This window comes from Bos taurus, chromosome 19 (genome assembly GCF_002263795.3).
Source record: "Bos taurus isolate L1 Dominette 01449 registration number 42190680 breed Hereford chromosome 19, ARS-UCD2.0, whole genome shotgun sequence".
Classification (NCBI taxonomy): domain Eukaryota; kingdom Metazoa; phylum Chordata; class Mammalia; order Artiodactyla; family Bovidae; genus Bos; species Bos taurus.
Window position 1 is genome coordinate 11,331,484 of NC_037346.1, and position 21,281 is coordinate 11,352,764.

Consider the following 21,281-nt stretch of genomic DNA (forward strand, 5'->3'; position numbering starts at 1 on the left):
TTTCACTTGCACCATCCGGTTTCACCATTGTCACTAGAATTGGAATGTTCCTCAGACTTTTGTCGTCTTATTCATGTAATATTATGTTATATCTTTCTCTGTTCGTTTCCTTTTCTTTGCTATTTTGGTCATAAATGCAAGTATTTGGTGTCCTCAGTTTTCTAATTTCTGGGAAGATGATGCAATACTTTGAACAATACTATGAGAAAAAAGAATGGCAGCTCATTATTGCATCCTCCTAGGTTGTTCCATCATTCTTCTCTTTCTTATTATTTTAGATTTTTTTGAATTATTAGGAATAATGTGATGAGTAATAATGGATAATGATGGAATTATTTGTAGGATATTAAAACCACTGAATATTTCAAGATGTAGGAAAAGTAATGTCAGTGAGATCCCGTAATATTTCTTAGCATTATAGAAGAGTTCAGTTAACCCTTGTGGTGATTACAATATATAATAGGTTTTACCCTATTTAAATAAAGTACATTTTCTCTTGGCTTTTTTTTTTTGGAGGAGGGAACGTGTAGTAAGAAAAAGTGATGAAATATCTTTATAAATAATTAGAAATGATGGGAAATGGATACATTGGACCCTAATGATATACCAAGAGTTAAAAACCGTTAGTAATTCCCAGTTTTCTGAAAGATAAAGCTTAAAATCCTTTGCATTTCCTGGAAGCCTTGGTTATTTTTCAGCCTTGTGCCAGCAGCCCCCATCCTATATATACCCTTTTTAAAGGCATCTTGTATTACTGTGAGTGCTTTGAGCTGCTATATATTTTCATACCTGCATAAAAGTGGTAGGGAGAGTTCTAAGATGGCCCCCACAATTCCTGGCCCCTGGTATATACATGCCTTCCCTCATTTGTTCAGTCAAATGCTAATGTAGGTACTGTGAAGGGATTTTGCAGTTAGTTGACTTTAAAATCAGTCAGTTCAGTCGCTCAGTCATATCCGACTCTTTGTGACCCCATGGACTGCAGCACACCAGGCTTCCCTGTCCATCACCAACTTCTGGAGCTTACTCTAACTCATGTCCATCGAGTTAGTGACGCCATCCAACCATCTCGTCCTCTGTCATCCCCTTCTCTTCCCACCTTCAATCTTTCCCAGCATCAGGGTCTTTTCTAATGAGTCAGTTCTTCACATTAGGTGGCCAAAGTATTGGAGTTTCAGCTTTAGCATCAGTTCTTCCAATGAATATTCAGGACTGATTTCCTTCAGGGTTGATCTCCTTGCAATCCAAGGGACTCTCAAGAGTCTTCTCCAACACCATAGTTCAAAAGCATCAATTCTTTGGCGCTCAGCTTTACATAATCACTTGAACCCTTTAAAAGCAGAGACTTTTCTGAAGCTGGTTGCAGAAGAGAAAGTCAGAGGTATGTGATATCTGGCTAGACTGGAGGAAAGCCGCATCCGTGTTAAACTAACTGGTGGGAGGGTGGGGCATATAGCAAGGAATTGCAGGTGGTCTCTGAACTGAGAGCAGTCCTGACTAATGACTAGCATAAAAATGGGAGCAGTTGTCCTACAGCCAATAGGAAGTAAGTTTTGTCAATAACCAGTGACCTGGGAAGAGAACCTGAAGTCCCAGATGACAAGTGCAGCCCTGGGAAACAACTTACCCACTTTAGACCCTGAACAGAGAATCCACTCTGTTTTGTTATGCCTGGACTTCAGACCTCCAGAAACTGAGGTAATAAAATGGTATTGTTTTTATGCTGCAGCCTGGATGAACCTGGAGGTTATTATGCTAAGTGAAATGAGCCAGTCAGAAAAAGACAAGCAATGTATGATTCCATTTGTGTGAGAGATCTAGTCAAATTCATAGAGACAGAAAGTAGAAGGGGAGTTGTCAGGGGCTCGGGGAAGAAGGGAGTGAGCTATTTAATAGATATAGTTTCAGTTTTGCAAGATGAATAGAGTTTTGGAGATTGGTTGTACAATAATGTGAATATACTTCACACTATGACCTATACACTTAAAAATGATTAAGATGGTAAATTTCAAGTTACGTGTATTTTACCACAATTTTAAAAATTATTTGAAAAAGTGAGTCTTAAGTCACTGGATTTGCAGATAATTTGTTATGCAGCAGTAGTGTTCATGGTGTTGTGTCTGCTTGAAATCCACTCTCTGACTCTTCTATTATCCAGAAACTTTATACTCTCCATCCAGCTCAAAGGTTTACTCTATTAAACCATCCTTAACCCTGAGGCAAAGTTAGTCACTCTTTCCTCTGGCTAACCATATACATCTATACGAGCACTTACCACATTGTATTTTATGCATTTTTCATTTAGGTCTTCTCCACTAGACTGTGAAGTGATGTTTTTCCCAAAGCATTTCACCTTCAAGTTTTATAGTAACAACATTACAGTAGATTCAGGTTGGCAATACCTGAAAGTAGTAGCTTTTAGGAAAATTGCAGCGGTTGCTTCTTATTAATTTTCTTTTCTCAGTCTAGATTATACCTTAGATTCTAATAGTGCAGATGCACTGACCTTGTTCAGTTTACTTTAACTCTTTGTCTTTTAACAGAGGGATAGAAAATGAGCCCCCCCCCCCCCCCTTTTAAACTATAATCAGTCTACTCAGGTAAGAAATGAAACGTATAAGTGAATTTATTCATTCTGGTCTCAGCCAGCATTTATTAAGCCAATACTTCTTGACTCTAAAATAGCAAAATTGGTTAAATACATACTTTTTAACCAATGGTTACTTCAGACATTAATGAACCAATTATGTTGATCAATCAACAGAAATTTGGAATTTGTATTTTAAAGAGTTAAGAATTTGTTTTGTGCTTAAATATCAATTGAGTTCTTATTATTTTCTTTTCAAGAGATTTCAGCAAAGTAGGTGAAGAAATAAATGTATGTTATTTCTCAAATTGTTTTCTTTGAAAAATGTTTCACTGCAGGTATTGTGAATTTTTATTAAAATATATCAATAAATGGCTATAAATAAGTATATCAGTTTCAGTAATTACTGCAGCTCTGACATTTTCATAGTCTTCATTCTTTTAATAAATTTATGAGAAAGACTACTCCTTGTCTGAGACCATAGGACCTTTCATTTCCATATAGATAGCCAACAACTACAAGCAATGTTCCTTTCACTTCAGGACAGTATTCCTCCCTATTATTCTTCCTAATATATTACTGACTGCATGCATATTCATTGATAGTTTGATCCTGAACTATAACCCAGCCTCTTGAGATAACACTAAATAGCTAGAGTGTAGGAAGTTGTTTCAATAGAAATGAATATTTGTGGCTTTCTCATATTTTATATTTGGATGCAGCAAGAATTAAGGATATGCCCTTTTTTTCCTTTAATTTATAATGTTATAAAAATATACTACTGCTAATTTCTCATTTTTATTTCTGCTTTCAAGGAAGTGTGTATTGTTCCTAACATATGCCAACTATCAGTACATATCAACTGAACCAAAGAAAGTAGGTATTTCTTAAATATTAGTACCCTGTGAAATGAATGTGACAGATCATCTTCAGATGGAAAGATATGACAGCTTTTACCTAAGAAATAAATTATGTGAAAAAGATTACAAAAGATGGTAGTCTGTTTAGGCAGGCCTATTAAAAGCATTAAGACTTGAGTACTGGCTATTAAAGTGAGTAAATGGCAATATTATAAAGTTAAACACATGCCAAAAAACATTTTCCAGAGGACCAGGATTGTAACAATACCATTAATGAGGGCAAGGAGGTCTTAATGCAATTTACACTTTCTAAAGTTTCAAAAAGAGGCTTTGAGTTAGTGCATTATTAATGTACTGAACATCTGGAACTGTGTAAAAGCTATAGACATTGAGCATATGCAGGATTTCCCCACTAGGTTGCATTCTAACTTACTGCCTCCCTAGTGAGATACCGGTTTTAAAAAGTTTGAAAAAATAAAATGACAATATCCAGATAAGGCATAAACATTCAAAAATGTCTTTTAATTTGTGAGGTCCTACACAAAAATGTTTTTTCTGACCTTATCAAATCTAAGTGATGTGAATGTCAATGAGTAGATTAAATCATCTGTATCACTGTGCATAGACTAGACTCTCTGTATGTGAATAACATTTGCTGTTTATGAGCTAAGTAAACTTTTGTAACAGATTCTTCATATTTTTTACATATATATGTCAAAACCTGAGAGATGATTCTGTGTCAGTGTACTTTACTCCAGGTTTCTTGATTTTTAGGTGTTTTGTTGGGATACTTAAGAAAATTTTAAAAGTTGAGGGTATTGGGTATATAGTTTTGTATGAATTTTCTGGCAAGGGGCAAGTAATTAAGATGTATATAGATGGCTATTTGAGTGTCACCTGTAATGAGAATGGGAAAACTATAGACCTATTTTTTTTTAATTTAAAACCAAAAATTTGCCACAGACCATTTTCTCCAAGTAATCAGTATGTTTTTTTGCTATAGAGCTACACTCTAGATTTGCATATATCTCCTGTATAATCCTGAAAAGAATTCTGGCTTTTAAAGTACTTAAAAGAATCTTCATGGAAGAGGTTACAATAAACACATTGTGTTCTGTGGTAATATTGTCTCATAGTCACCAAATCCCCTGATCCCTTTTTCACAGTGTTCCCAGTACCTCCTTACCTGAACTAGAATCTGGGTATACACAGAGGACATGCCATTTTCTTGTCAATCCTTTCACGTTGTGATTGCTTTTTTCTCCGTAGTACCTCAGGATTGGTATCCTATTTACTTTCCATTGCTCTTTCTAAGCCATAACCTCTCCATCTTTTTTTGGAAGGAAGGGAAAAAAGAAAGGAAAGGAAAAAGAGAAACTCACCAACAGAAAACTCTAGTCTCTCGGTTCATATCTTTTAATCATGTCATCCTTTCTGCTTCATCTTTATTGATATGTTATAGATCACATGAATACTCTTATCAAGGACTTTGGCACCTGACTTTATAGGGAGTTTTTTTTTCCTCCTCCTTTACTACCTTCTCTGATCTTCCTTTTTTTTTAACCTTCCTTTTTTTATTCATTTGTTAAATTCATTCAACAAATATGTATTGTCCACTTTCTAGGTACTGGACAGTTAGCAGTGAGCAAGACAAACAAAAATCATTCCGGGGTAAGAGACAGAAAATAAACCAGATGTATAGAAAGATTCTTATGTATTAGATGATGCCATGGACCAAATGTTTATACCTTCCCTGTGCTCAAATTCATATGTTGAATCCCTGACCCCCTCAGTGTGGCTGTGTTTAGGAATGAAGACTCACAGAAAGTAATTAAGGTTAAATGCAATCATAAGGGTGAGACCCTGATCTGATAGCATTAATGTCTGTACTAAAAGAGATACTGGAAATCTTGCTGTCTCCCCCACAGCATGAGCAAAGAGGAAAAAGTGTGTGAGGATTCAGTAAGGTGGCCATCTGCAAGCCTGGAAGAGAATCTCACCAGGAAATGAATCAGCCAGCACCTTGATCTTCAACCTCCCAGTGTCAAGAAGTGTAAAAAATAAATTTCTATTTAAATTACCCCATCTGTGGTATATTTTCTCCAGCTTTATTGAAGTATTATTGAATATATATATATAAGTTTAAGTTTATGATTTGATATGTATATTTATTATGAAATGACTGGAGTTTTTGTTTGTTTTAATGGAAGCTAAGGGCTTCCCTGGTGGCTCAGATGGTGAAGAATCTGCCTGCAATGAGGCAGACCCAGGTTTGATCCCTTGATTGGGAAGATCCCCTGGAGAAGGGAATGGCTGCCCACATGAATATTCTTGCCTGGAGAATTCCGTGGACAGAGGAGCCTGGCAGGCTACAGTCCATAGGGTTTCAAAGAGTTGGACACAACTGAGTGATTAACAGTTCACTTTCACTGAGTGGACTAGTACAGACAGATAATGGTAAGCTCTGTGTAGAAAAATAATAATGCAAAGAAGAGGGAAATGGAATTCCTAGGGGAGTGGATAGAGGTACTTTAGAATTTTAGTTGGATGGTTCTGCAAAGCCTGTCAGAGAAGGTGACTTTGAGTAAAGGCCTAAAAGAAGTGGGGAAGCAAACTATTCTGATATGGGGGAAGAATATTCAGACAGAAGGAACCTTGTGGAAGAAGAGTACTGTTTTGTTTGATCGATAAGAAGACTGTGTTGTGTGTGTGTGTGTGTTCATCACTCAGTCATGTCCAATTATTTGCGACCCCACTAGCCTGCCAGTCTCTGTCCGTGAAATTTTCCAAAACACTGGAGTGGGTTGCTGTTTGCTTCTCCTTTTCCTTCTGGGATCTTCCTAACCCAGGAATCAAACCCAGGTCTCCTGCACTGCAAGCAGATTCTTTGCCTTGTTTGATCAACAGGAAGACTACCCTGGTTGAAGCTGAGTAGGGGAGAGGTAAGAGGTGTCACCTCTCAGGTGAATCTCAGGCCAGAGAAGTAGCTGTGGTAAAATCAAGCCACAGTAGGGCTTGGATTTTATTCTGATATGGTAGGAAGCCATTGGAGGCTTTAGACTTAATTTTAAAAGGATTGTGCTGGCTGCTGTATGGAAGCAGACTGTAGAGAGCATAAGAAGCATGGTGACTGTATAAGAGTCAGCACTAATAACTCATGTGAGAGATGGTAGTGACGTGGACCATTATGGTAGCAGTGTTTGGAGTCTAGACAATATTTGAAAGCAGTGGTGGTAGGAATTGCTGATCATATTTCAGGTGTTTGGAACAGCTCTGACATTGGCCTGGACTTAGGGAAACTTCATAATCAAATACAGACCTTGGAACACTCTCGACTGGATTTTACCGCCACTGGAGCAGCTAATGACTTTTTTCACACCTTCTCTAACTTTATTTCTGGAAAAAACATTCTGTCTAATCTTCTCAGAATCATTCTTCCTTGTATTGTCAGGATTCTTCGGCAGAACATTCAGAAGCTCGCGACTGAGCTGCATCTGGCTGTTTTAAGAAATAAAAAAGGTGGAGATGCTGGGAGCCATCTCCTGGCATAGTGAATATTGAGTGCAGCACTTTCACAGCATCATCTTTCAGGATCTAGAATAGCTCAACTGGAATTCTATCACTGCCGTGAGCCAGCGTGAGGAACTCCACCCATGGCAAAGGTCATGAGGAAGGAGGCTCGGCATACGCCTCAGGAGTCCCCCTGGAAATTCTCGAGCATCTACCCCCAAAACCAGAGTCTGCCTACTTTACTGCTTTGTGCTCTCACCTTCCCCTCTGACTTTACAGGGGGCTGTCCCCCACTACCTCTCTCTGAAAAAGAGTTAACTTACAGCTCCAGTTAATAAAGTTCCTGGGTCTGATAGTGTTTCAACCTACAATCTCCTTTGGAAGTCCTCTAGCCTGCCTGAATAGGTTTTTCCAGCCACAGGTGATTGCTCAGAGCCTCCCAACTGTGAGAGGCATGAGATGTTCTAAACTGTCTAAATACAGATTCCTTTGGGCAGTTAAAAGATTGATTAGAAATTGTATTGGTGAAGGGTTTTTCACTTGTTGGGCCAATGTTTGCTGCTAAGTCTCCATATCCCTTACCTGCTGTGTCCCTGGCAGTGTTTGTAACCTTGGACCCCTGAGTTAATTCTTTTACTTGTTATAGCCCACCACACCTTTGCCCTATAGCAATGCAACTTCATCTAATGCTTTTGAAGGGTGGCTCCTGACCTTTAGAGAAAAATAAGTTTTCTGAAGAAAGGGTCTTAAAATGTTAACAGGCCTCCGGGCCAGAAGTTGATGCAAATCACCTAAACTTTTGCATATGATAAGTTTACAGGAAGAAAGCCTGGCTTACTGCATGTCTCTACCCCTTCCCCCATTATCCTCTATGCATAACTTAAGGTATAAAAACTACTTTGGAAAATAAAGTGCGGGCCTTGTTCACCGAAACTTGGTCTCCCCATGTCGTTCTTTCTCTCACCTTCTGGCTGAATTATTCAGCCTCTTTTCTCCCCTGAATTTCCTCACTGAGCTATCCTTACTTCAGCCTCTCTTCTCCACTGAATTTCCTCACTGAGCTATCCTTATTTAACCACTCTTTATATCCTTAATTAACGTTTAATTAAGCAGTTGTTTCCTGATCCTCGCCGACGCCGTCCCCGCTTCGAATTCCCTGGATCCACCAGGGCTGGACCCTGGCAGGATTGGATGTGCAGTGTGATAGGGAGTAAGATTGTCTTGCTGCACTCTTTTCTTTATTTGTACTCTGCTGCTGATCAGTCTCATCTGTATTCATTCTTGTTATGTCTGATTGTCTTGGTTTCCCAATTTATAGTTCAGTTCTGACTTTCCTATAAGTACCACACTCAAGAGAAAATACACCTCTTCTGTGTCTCCTCTATGATTAATAATCTACTACAACACAGCTTCACTTCTGACACCTGATATATGGGTTTCCATGCGTTAGACAATTGTGTGACGCCAGCTGAGAGTCCTACAGCTTAACTCAGTTATTACAGTATCTGTCTAGAACAGAGTGTCAGATACCAGAGGTTAAGGGCTCCATCCCACAAGACTGTTCCCACTTCAGACAGCAATCTCAAATCCAGGTTATCTGTGTATCTGACTGACCGACTATAAATTGAAGATTCTCACAGCTCCCTTCTCAAGTTTGATCAATGCACTAGAGTGGTTCACAGTTTGATTAATTCACTAGAGTGGTTCACAGAACTCAGAGAAACATTGACTTACATTTCAGTTCAGTTCAGTTCAGTCACTCAGTTGTGTCTGACTCTTTGCGACCCCATGGACTGCAGCACACCAGGCCTCCCTGTCCATCACCAACTCCCGGAGTTTACCCAAACTCGTGTCCATTGAGTCGGTGATGCCATCCAGCCATCTCATCCTCTTTCGTCCCCTTCTCTTCCCACCTTCAGTCTTTCCCAACATCAGGGTCTTTTCTAATGAGTCAGGTCTTCACATCAGGTGGTCAAAGTATTGGAGTTTCAGCTTCAGCATCAGTCCTTCCAGTGAACACTCAGGACTGATCTCCTTTAGGCTGGACTGGTTGGATCTCCTCACAATCCAAGGGACTCTGAAGAGTCTTCTCCAACACCACAGTTCAAAAGCATCAATTCTTTAGCGTCTCAGCTTTCTTCACAGTCCAACTCTCACATCCATACATGACCACTAGAAAAATCATAGCCTTGACTAGACGGACCTTTGTTGGCAAAGTAATGTCTCTGCTTTTTAATATGCTGTCTAGGTTCATCATAGCTTTCCTTCCAAGGAGTAAGCATCTTTTAATTTCACAGCTACAGTCACCATCTGCAGTGATTTTGGAGCCCCCAAAAATAAAGACTGACACTGTTTCCCCATCTATTACCCATGAAGTGATGGGACCAGATGCCATGATCTTAGTTTTCTGAATGTTGAGCTTCAAGACAACTTTTTCACTCTCCTCTTTCACTTTCATCAAGAGGCTCTTTAGTTCTTCTTCACTTTCTGCCATAAGGGTGGTGTCATCTGCATATCTGAGGTTATTGATATTTCTCCTGGAAATCTTTTGATTCCAGCTTGTGCTTCATCCAGCCCTGGGTTTCTCATGATATACTCTGCATATAATTTAAATAAGCAGGGTGACAATATACAGCCTTGACGAACTCCTTTTCCTATTTGGAACCAGTCTGTTGTTCCATGTCCAGTTCTGACTGTTGCTTCCTGACCTGCATACACGTTTCTCAAGAGGCAGGTCAGGTGGTCTGGTATTCCCATCTCTTTCAGAATTTTCCAGTTTATTGTGATCCACACAGTCAAAGGCTTTGGCATAGTCTACCAGCTTATTATAAAGGATATTATAAAAGATACAGTTGACTAGCCAGATGAAGTATATAGGGTGAGGTCTAGAAGAGGTGTGAGCATAGGAGCTTCTGTCTCCACAGAACTGAGGTATCTACCCTCTGGTATGTGAATACATTCACCAACCCAGAAGCTCTCTGAGCTTCATTCTTTTTGGTTTTATGCAGGTTTCGTTAGCCAGCAGTGTTGGCTAAATCATCGGGCATTGGCAGTTAACTCAGCCTATAGCCCCTTTCTCCTCCCTGGAGGTTGGAAGTAGGGTTGGAATTTTCATATACCTGGTTCATCAAAAGGATTCCTGACTATTCCAGCCTGTATAGCGTGTGTATGTATGTGTGAGTGTGTGTGTGTGTAAGCTTCCCTACACCAGCATTCATTTCTTGGATGCCAGCAGGATGTCCAAGAATTCAAGTCAGTTCTGACACTGTACACCCAGAGATAGAATCAGACTCCACAGATAAAGGGCTCAGAACCACAAGACCTCCCTCCACATCCTACACTAGTCTCACGCCCAGGTTGTTACGTATACTTTTGACAGACTGGCTGTAAACCAGAGGTTCCCACTACCCACTCTTTGGGGTTAATAATTTGCGAGAGTAGCCCACAGAATTCAGGAAAACCCGTTTACTCACTGGATTACAAATTTATTATAAAAGGATATTAAAGGATATCAGTCAGTAGCCAGATGGAGCAATACACAGTACAGGGTCCCAACAGCCGAGGGAGTGGGACTGAAGTGATGGGCTCCATAGACAACTAACCCTATCCTGAGCTGCTTTTCAAAAGTAACCTCATTAACATAACACAAGACATCTTTATCATTCTCAACACTTGGGAAATTCCAAGGATTTGGGGAGCTGAGCCAGGAATGGTAGATGAAGACCAAATATATATATATGTAGGTTATCTGAATGACCAAATGTGTATTTTTCTTGTAAGTCACAATATCACAGTTCTGCTGGCAATCAGCTGTTGTCCTCAGGTTGCCTGGGGACTGTCCAAACGTCAGGTGTGGTTGAAGGGACTTGCTATGAATAAATTTTCTAACCTTTATATATGACTCTGGAGCTATTTCAGAAACTGAGAACCGAAGATGCCCCTAATAGTTCTTATTGCTCAGGAAATTCCAAGAGTTTTAGAAGCTCTGTGCCAAGAACAGGAACAAATCCAAATATATGTATATGTATTTATATTTCTTTTATAAATCAGCATCACACACTGCTTCCTCAATATGTCAGTCTGAGCATCTATTTGTAATCTTTCCTCCCAGTCTTGGCCCTTTTCCAGTGTTGCCTTAAAGAGTGAAAGGTACTGCAGTTTATATTTGGACTAATCAGGTAATCTGGACTAAATATTTGGACTAATCAGGGGGTGTCTATGAGCCTTCTTCTCTCTTTCCTATCATCTCCAATCTAATATCCATGACAAATTGGGATTTACTCCTGGAATGCAAGCATTGTTCAACATCTGACAATCAATTAATATAATACACATTAATAAAATGAAAAAAAATGATCATTTTACAGTGTGATTTTACATGCTGTAAAATATGTTATAAGGTATAATTCTTTTGGTATGTTGCTGAACTTTGTCTGCTAGTATAGGTTGAAGTTTTTGCATTGATATTTGTAAGGAATATTGGTCTATAGTTTATTTTTTGCCTATAGTGTCTTTGTTTGCCTTTTGTATCAGGGTAAGGCTGGCCTCTAGAATGGGTCAGGAAATATTCTCTTTTTTCATTCTCTTGGAAGAGTGTGAGAAGGATTGATACTAATTCTTTAATATTTGATGGAATTCATCAGTGAAACCACCTGATCTAGGGATTTTCTTTGTTGGAAGGTTTTGATTACTGATTCAAACTCCTTACTTGTTATAAGTCAACTCAGATTTTCTATTCGTGATTCAGTTTTTTGAGATTGTGTATTTATAGGAATTTGTCCATTATGTCCTGATTATTATTCAATTTGGTAGCATACAATTGTTCATAGTATTATGATCCTTTTTATTTCTATAAAGTTGGTGGTAATGTCTCCACTTTCTTGTGTGGTTTGAGTAATGTGAGTCATTTTTTTTTTTTTAGTCAGTCTAGCTAAATATTTGTCAATTTTGTTGATCTTCAAAGAACCAATGTTCATTCCTCTATTTTTTTTTTTTCTGTTCTCTATTTCATTTCTTTTTTCTTCTAACTTTTGGCTTAATTTGCTGTACTGTAAAATGCAGTTAGGTATTAATTTGAGGTCTTTTTAATGTTTGCATTTACAGCTAAAATATCTTTCATAGCACAGTTTCACTGTGTCTTGTAAGTTATATTTGTATTTTTGTTTTGATGTGTCCAAAGGTATTTTCTAATTTTCCTTGTAATTTCTGATTTTATCCAATGATTGTTTAAAAGTGTGTTGTTTATATTGTATAGCACAGGGAATTATAACAGTTATCCTGTAATAACTCATAATGGAATATAATCTACAAAAATATTGAATCCCTATTCTCTACACAAGAAACCAACATAATATTGTAAATCAACTGTACTTTAATTTTTAAAAAGTGTGTTGTTTCATTTTCATGTGAATTTTACAGTTTTCTTTCTGTTGTTGATTTCTATTTCCACCTCATTGTAGTCAGAAAAAACACTGAATCCTTTTAAAATGTGCTTTGTATTGTGGCCTAACCTGTGATCTATCCTAGAGGATGTTTTTTTTTTTTTTTTTTTCATATTTAAACTTGATTTTATTTTTAAACTTTACATAATTGTATTAGTTTTGCCAAATATCAAAATGAATCCACCACAGGTATACATGTGTTCCCCATCCTGAACCCTCCTCCCTCCTCCCTCCCCATACCATCCCTCTGGGTCGTCCAGTGCACTAGCCCCAAGCATCCAGTATCGTGCATCGAACCTGGACTGGTAACTCGTTTCTTACATGATATTTTACATGTTTCAATGTCATTCTCCCAAATCTTCCCACCCTCTCCCTCTCCCACAGAGTCCATAAGACTGTTCTATACATCAGTGTCTCTTTTGCTGTCTCGTACACCGGGTTATTGTTACCATCTTTCTAAATTCCATATATATGCGTTAGTATACTGTGTTGATGTTTTTCCTTCTGGCTTACTTCACTCTGTATAATAGACTCCAGTTTCATCCACCTCATTAGAACTGATTCAAATGTATTCTTTTTAATGGCTGAGTAATACTCCATTGTGTATATGTACCACAGCTTTCTTATCCATTCATCTGCTGATGGACATCTAGGTTGCTTCCATGTCCTGGCTATTATAAACAGTGCTGTGATGAACATTGGGGTACACGTGTCTCTTTCCCTTCTGGTTTCCTCAGTGTGTGTGCCTAGCAGTGGGATTGCTGGATCATAAGGCAGTTCTATTTCCAGTTTTTTAAGGAATCTCCACACTGTTCTCCATAGTGGCTGTACTAGTTTGCATTCCCACCAACAGTGTAAGAGGGTTCCCTTTTCTCCACACCCTCTCCAGCATTTATTATTTGTAGACTTTTGGATTGCAGCCATTCTAACTGGTGTGAAATGGTACCTCATAGTGGTTTTGATTTGCATTTCTCTGATAATGAGTGATGTTGAGCATCTTTTCATGTGTTTGTTAGCCATCTGTATGTCTTCTTTGGAGAAATGTCTATTTAGTTCTTTGGCCCATTTTTTGATTGGGTCATTTATTTTTCTGGAGTTGAGCTGTAGGAGTTGCTTGTATATTTTTGAGATTAGTTGTTTGTCAGTTGCTTCATTTGCTATTATTTTCTCCCATTCTGAAGGCTGTCTTTTCACCTTGCTAATAGTTTCCTTTGATGTGCAGAAGCTTTTAAGGTTAATTAGGTCCCATCAAAACCCTGTGGTTACTAGAGGATGTTTTTACACACAACTGAGACGAATGTGTATTTTGCTTTGTTAGATGGAGTGTTCTGTATATGTCTGTTAGCTCTAATTAGTTTATGGTATTTTTCAAGTTCTCTTTATCTTGTTGAATTTCTATCTGGTTGTTTTGTTCATTATTGACATTGGAATGTTGAAGTTTGTTACTATTATAATAGAACTATTTGTTTCTCTCTGTTTTGTTAATTTTTTGTTTTGTATGTGTTCTGAGGCTCTGTTCTTATGTGTTTGTATGTTTATAATTGTATCTTAATGAATTGATGCTTTTTTGATATATAATATTCTTTGTCTCTAACAATTTTTTACTTAAAGCCCACTTTTTATGGCTGTGTTTTATTTTCCAGCATCTTTTTTACTTCAACTGAAGGACTCCCCCTAGTATTTCTTGTAAGGAATCTCATGGTGATGAACTCCCCCAGTTTTTGTAATTCTGGGAAAGTTTCTCTCTCCTCCTCCTCCTCACCACCTCTTAACCTCCTCCTCTTCCCATTCTTTCTGCATTTTGAGGGCCAATTTTTTTCTTTCAGCACTTTGAATATATTATCCCATTCCCTTCTTGTTTTGCTCTTGCTACTTTCAAAATTCTGTCTGTCTTTGATTTTTTTGACAATTTGTTTATAATATGTCTCAGTGTAACCTTCGTTGGATTCACCCTTTTTGGTGTCTGTTGGCTTCTTGAACCTGGATATCCATTCTCCCCTACCAGATATGAGAAGTTTCTGGCTACTAATTCTTTAAATAAACTTTGTACCTTTCTCTCACTTTGTTTTTTTTTGCCTTCTGTGTATATTTGTCTATTTGAGGGTGTCTTGTAAATCCCCCAGGTTTTCTTGACTCTATTTCATTCTCTTTTCTTTATATTTGTCTGACTAGATTATTTAAATGACCTGTGTTTTAGTTCACTGAGTCTTTATTTTGATTGACTATGAATGCTGTTGAATCCCTCTGGTGAACTTTTTATGTCAGTTACTGTATTCTTCAGCTCCAAAATTTCTGTTTTGCTCTGTTTTATATTTTCTGTTTCTTTTTTTAAAATTCTCATTTTATTCATGTATCATTTCCCTGAGCTTGTTGAGCATCTTTATGATGGTTGCTTTAAATTCTTCATCAGGTAAATCATATACCTCCATTCTTTATGGCTGATTTTCTGGAATTTATTTTGTTCCTTTGATTGGGTCATTTCCTCCTGTTTCTTCATTCCATGTGAGTTTGGGTTTGTATCTACCCATTTAAAACAACAGCCACCTCTCCCAGTCTTTTATGGGCTGGTTCTGTACAGGGAAAGATCTTCACCAGTTCCAGTTGTAGATTCTGGAGGCCTCTCAAACCTTTTCTGTGGATGTTCCTTCTCTTAACTTGTGTGTGTAGATTCCTGATTAGAAGGATTTTTCAGTTTCTTTTTAATTGTGATATTCACAACTTATTTATAAACTTGTGGCCATTTTCATTGTCCATAAATTTCTGAAGTTCTTCGAATCCAAAATCAGTGGATAGAATGTCTTTTATAGTTATCCATTGTAGCAAATTTTGAAATATTGCATATATCACACCTGCTTTGAAATTTTTCTAAGCTTTTGTAAACAAATATTTCTAAATCATTTATAACCTTTTGATATTCTGAATTCTGTTCTGCATAATGGAGGAAAAATCCCTGCTGGATTTTGGGGGGAAATTTCTACTTTGATCCAATTTCCTTTTTATTTCTCAGATTTTTCTTTGTAAAGAGATGTTAATCTATTAAAATGGAATATATTTTGGAATCATCAACTTAATGGTCTTCCTTAAGTAAAGTAAAAGTGAAAGTAAAGTCAGTCAGTAAAATGCTGTGTGTTTCTCCAGATTTTGAATGTTCAAAACACTGGAGTTGTTATTCTTTTGGATTCAAGGAATCAGAAGTGAAATATTATCTGTGTTTTCAGAAAACAGTATAGCACCATTGAATTTAATTCTATTAAGAATCAATAATTATGCAGATTCGTGATACTTTTCATCTGGTTTTACATCCTTGGGATATTTTTATGCTCTTCTAACTGAATTACAGCAGCTAAAAGAGACTAAGAATTTGCATGATGAGAAACTTTGATTCAGAAGGTGTATATTCAAAAAGTAAATTCTAATAGCCAAAGTAAAGAAGTTTTTTAAATTAATAATATCCCTGTTGTTTTTTACCTATTAACGTGGTGTTATGGGAAAATTTTATTCTTACTGATCAGAATACCCTGATCAATGTATAATATGCAATGAATTGTTTTACCAATTAGTGATTTTCTTAGTGTGTTCTAGTTGTTGGAATAAAATACTCCAGACCTGGTAGCTTATGAACAGTGGATCATATTTCTCATAGTCCTGCTGGAAGTCCCAGATTAGGGTGCCAGCATGGTTGGGTGAGGACCCTCTTCCTGTGGGGAGCCAGTTCTCTCTTGCTATGCCCTCGTGGTAGAAGGGGCAAAGGAACTCTGTGAGATCTCAAAAATAAGAGCAGTATCCCATTTGTGAAAGCTCCATGCTCATGACCAAATCACTTTTAAAGACCCCACTTCCAAATACTTTTAGCTTTAGAGATTAGGATTTCAACATAGGATTTTGGAGGGATACAAACATTTAGACCATAGCAGTGATTTGGACAGAGGAGCCTGGTGGGCTACAGTCCATGAGGTCGCTAGGAGTCGGATTCAACTGAGCGACTTCACTTTCACTTTTCACTTTCCTGCATTGGAGAAGGAAATGGCAACCCACTCCAGTGTTCTTGCCTGGAGAATCCCAGGGTCAGGGGAGCTTGTGGGCTGCCGTCTCTGGGGTCGCACAGAGTCGCACATGACTGAAGCGACTTAGCAGCAGCAGCAGTGATTTTTTAAAAATTTGTTTTGTTGTCTTATTATTGTTTCCAAAAATAGATATGTTAAAGTTCTGAGGAAATAAATCATCTTACAAAAATTAATTTTTGTTCTCTGGAGGTTTGAAGTAATTTCTTGATGCTTGCCTAGATTGTGACTTCCCTGGTAGCTCAGACGGTTAAGTATCTGCCTACAATGTGGGAGATCCGGGTTCGATCCTGGGTTGGGAGGATCCCCTGGAGAAGGAAGTGGCAACCCAATCCAGTACTCTTGCCTGGAAAATCCCATGGATGGAGGAGCCTGATAGGCTACAGTCCATGGGGTCACAAAGAGTTAGACACGGCTGAGAACCTTCACTTCACTCACTGCCTATATTGTAATAATTGGCTCATATTACATAGAACTCTTTGCATAAAACAAGTAAAACAGTTCAACTTAAGTCATAATAATCTCTACCACTGTTTTTTTTTTTTTAATTTATTTCAATTCTTATCTTTACTAACTTCTGCTTTCTTATTACCTTTATTCCATACCACATGTTTTGGATTATGGGTACGTTTTTTAGTCATTCAGATCTAAAGATGTCATGAATTCTGTTGATTTCTTCTCTGTATGTTCTCTTTTGTTGTTATTTATTTTCTTTTTGCAGCTTATTGAGATATAATTGGCATATAACCCATATGCTCTTTAAGAATATAATCTTTAGTGTTGAGTTTGTATGTTTGTTTTTTTCCACTAACTTTATGTTATTGACTTTTAATCTAAGTTTGTATTGTTGCTAGAATATGTGGTTAATCTGATATTCTTTGAAATTTGTTGAAAGTCCTTTTTTAATCTGTCATATGGTTGTTTTTGTAAATGTTCCATTTGTGCTTTTATGTTTTGTACTTGTTGGCTGCCTGAGGTTCTGTTTATATATTTGCTCAATTCAGTTTATCAGTGATGATCAAGTTTTCAAGCAGCGTGGCTGCCTATGTACTATGTAAAATGATCTTTAAAAATCTTCATTCAATTAAGGATATTAAGAACTTTACCTTAGATTTAGAGATAACTTAAAATTTATGAACTTCGAAGTAATTTTTTTCCTGCTTCTGAAATCCCCAAGATAGCAATGATAGACATAGTAGCAGTAGCAGCAGTAATGTTAGAAGCAATAATAATGATAACAGCAGCCATAGCAGCCACCATCCATGAAGCTCTTACTGTGTGCAGGGCCTCATTCAAAGCTTTCTAAATTGGTTAATGAATTTACCCAGTCACAGCTCTATGACATATAATTGTTTTCCTCATTTTTTAGACTAAAACACAAATGTTAATACTCTTGCCATAGTCATGTTGTAATCAGATTGTCTTTAAACAGATAAATATAAGTTTGTTCAGTTGGATACACAAGAAACTCAATGTTTTCTTTCCCCTTTTCAGTTATTAGAAAAGTTAAAAGAACGTTGGCTCTCTACTGGCTTATGGTATAATCTGGAGTTGGTGAAGACAGTCATTGTAGAACCACAGGGAGGAGAAAAAATTGATTTTGATGAATTACTGCAGATGTACTACGATGCAATCAAGTACAAAGGAGAAAAAGGTAAATGGAAATTATTTGATAGTGAAAAAATTTTTTACCATAAAGTGACAAGTTGGTGCTGTTAGAATTGTATTTGTATTGCCTTTTTTTCAAAAATTATTTCTATAATCCTGAGTGAAAAGAAAATTAAGTTAAAGAAGTTCTTCTGTTTGGGATTGTTCTCCTATGAGTACTTTCACTTGAAGATGCCAGTTCAGTTTTAAGAAATGGGATGCCTTCAGGTATTATCCTATAAACTTCTGTACACCACCTAAAATGTTTTGTCAAAGAAGGTGGTAGAGTGTGCATTAATATCTTCCTTACTACCAGTGGGAGGAGGTTACATTTTATGCAAAAATATACTTTGTGCTTATATTTAATTGCGTAAAGTAAACATAACTGAAGGCTAAATTTCAAAGTTAGAAAATGCCCATAAAACATTTCACAGAAAGGGCTAATAATAATAACTTGTGAACAGTGAAACATCACAAAGATGCTATAACATAATTGTCAATATCCTTGTATGATAAGATTATGCACATTCTGTGTGTGTATGTTTTAAATACTTTGCAATATAATATTGATCTAATGATACAGAGTCCTTTAAATCCTTCTGATAACTTTACATTCTGGTGGTAAAGGTAGTGATCTCAATTTCAGATATTTTAAAGATGAAACAGTTGATTCACAATTGCTCAGTTCACATGCAGGTTATTACTCTGACATGGTTTTTCTATATAGTGTAACTGGGAGATACACAGTTTTTAAATTGATCCTACCATGTTGTGTCAAAATGTAATTTTGTTTTATTTGAAGACATTGAACTTTAAAAACTTTATCTTACAGTAGTTTTTAATTTTGAGTCTTTTTAATTTGATATTATAGTTAATAATCAGATCTTTTCAAAATAACAAGAATAAGACATTTTCTGGGAATCTTGATTATGCTTTTAAAAATGTTGATTTTCTGTTGCTTAAGATGGAGCCCTCCTGGTGGCAGTTTGTCGTGGTAAAGTGAGTGAGGGTCTGGATTTCTCAGATGATAATGCCCGCGCTGTCGTAACAATAGGAATTCCTTTTCCAAATGTGAAAGATCTTCAGGTAGGCCATCAAAGCCTTAGAAGTTGTATTTATCACAGAAGTTGTTTGTTTTGTGTAAAGTTAACTATACATTTTTCTTGCATCCTCAGACATTCTATGTTAATGCTCTAGTGACTCAGAATGAGTGAGAAAGGTTTAGTAGATTTGGGTTTATTTTTAACCTGCACCGTCTTTTACTCAAAACAAATGCTTTTCAAAGTATAGGACTGGATCAAGAGCATCAGTACCACTTGTGTCATCTGCATCATCAGTATCAAGTAAGGGAAATACATATTTGCAGGTTCCATCCAGTGCTCCTGAATCAGAAACTCTGGAGATAGACCCCAGCAATCTGTGTTTTATCAAACTCTGAGCCACAGACTGACAGAGAACCCCCCAGGGAATTCTAGGGCCCTTTCTTCTCTCTGATGCCATGTCTTGCCCTGCAGATTTCAGTGATTTTTGCTGCTACGAGTTCTGCTGTCTTCCACTTCAGCTCAGCAGGACCACCGAACTCTGCTTGTACTTCTGTGTTCTGCGCTATTGTTGAAAAATTATACCCAGAGGAGCACTGAGAGTCATGGAGTTCACCTAATGGATTTCCGTTGTCTCTGAGATTACAGTCTTATGCTGCCCTGTGTCTGCCCCGCTGAAAGCAGTTGCTTTATTTATTTTGTCCAATTTACAGTTACTTACAGTGGGAGGAATATTCCTAAGACAGTTATTCTGCGTTGGCCAGAAACAGGAGTTTTGTTTCACTATCACTGATTGTTCACTAAAAATTTTTGAAAACTATTTGTTGTAATAATTTGAATCCTAGGGTGATATTATTATCTTTACTGGGAAGAATTTTCTTTTATTGCTACAGGAATTTGAAGGTGCTAGGAATCTGAGACCAAGACTTAAGGTTTTCTGACTCTACTCAGTATAATCTGTATCCCTTTCAGGATGCAACCTGTTAGGATCTCATATTAAAGCAAGAATTCTTTCCCTCGGTAATTATCTTTTTCATTGATAATATTTTACTAGACATTTGGAATTACATAGTATTAACAATGTTAATATTTCTCAAGTTAGCTCCTATACTCTCCTAACCTCTGGTCCTCCTCAATATTTCTGAAAGTCCTCAAGGGATATTTAATCCTTTCAGTCTTCAGTAACTTTGTTGGCTTCCATTGCCTTTCTCCAGCCACAAGTGTTAGTACTCAAAGTTTTGATGACCGTTCATTAGGGCTCCTTTTCTAAAATGGCGAATGCTGCCTCTGACTAGTACTATGATGAAACAGTAGACATCTACTCAAGAAAACTGTTGGGTTCACCCTCAACGGCATTAATGCTCATTCCACGGAAGCTAAGTGCTGTTGATGGCACTGCTATTAGCAGTGGTAGTGTCTTTTTTGAATGTCTTAACATTTTATCTTGAGTATATTTACAGTGTTATATTACTGTACAGATGCTGCTTTGTTTAAGCAGAAAGAATCCCACACTTTCTACCACACGTTCTTCCCATGTCTTAAATATAAATTTTTTCCCCTGAAACTAGCACTTTGACCTTTTGCTTGTATCGTCTTTCACTCTTGGACCTATATATGAGTCCTTGAGAGCTGGAAAAGGAGATAGCTTTATGGCTAATAACTGGGTTGTATTAAATATCACACTCACAAAGTAACAAGCCCTGAAAGGATTCACATCAAACTCATAATAGTGATTATGTATGAGAAGAGAAAGGAATGATTTTGGAGGTAGTTATCAGGGACCTTATTAACTAGTTAATATTAGCTACTAACTAGCTTAACTAGTTATCAGGGACTTTCCTGTCCCCAGTGACTTTAGCTTTTCCTATAATGTTTGTTTTACTAAAAAACAAACTGAAAGAAAATATAGTGAGAACATAATTGTTTATTTTGTTATTCTTTGAAAAAAATCTTTAAAATTAAATAGTTTTTACTTGTGAAGAAAAAAAAATGCATTTACCTTCTATTTTCTCTATCTTCTCTCACAACAGCTGTGATTCTAGGTGTTGTTTATTGCACCAGTCTTGGGCTTCTTAATGCTTTCTTTCCTCAGGATAAGTTCTTCCCAGGCAACATCTCAGTCTGTCATTGAAAAA

The 21,281-nt window shown here is 37.1% G+C and overlaps 1 protein-coding gene across 3 annotated transcripts in view; it reads left to right on the forward strand.

Annotated features, from left to right (window-relative positions):
• BRIP1 (BRCA1 interacting helicase 1) overlaps nt 1-21,281 on the forward strand; it is a 182,143-nt gene that overhangs the window by 102,615 nt on the left and 58,247 nt on the right. For all 3 annotated transcript variants that reach the window (XM_024980612.2, XM_010815737.4, XM_024980614.2), the window contains exons 15-16: nt 17,954-18,113; nt 19,071-19,192. In XM_024980612.2, coding sequence (XP_024836380.1) covers nt 17,954-18,113; nt 19,071-19,192 — 282 coding nt within the window. The remainder of the gene's footprint in view (nt 1-17,953; nt 18,114-19,070; nt 19,193-21,281) is intronic.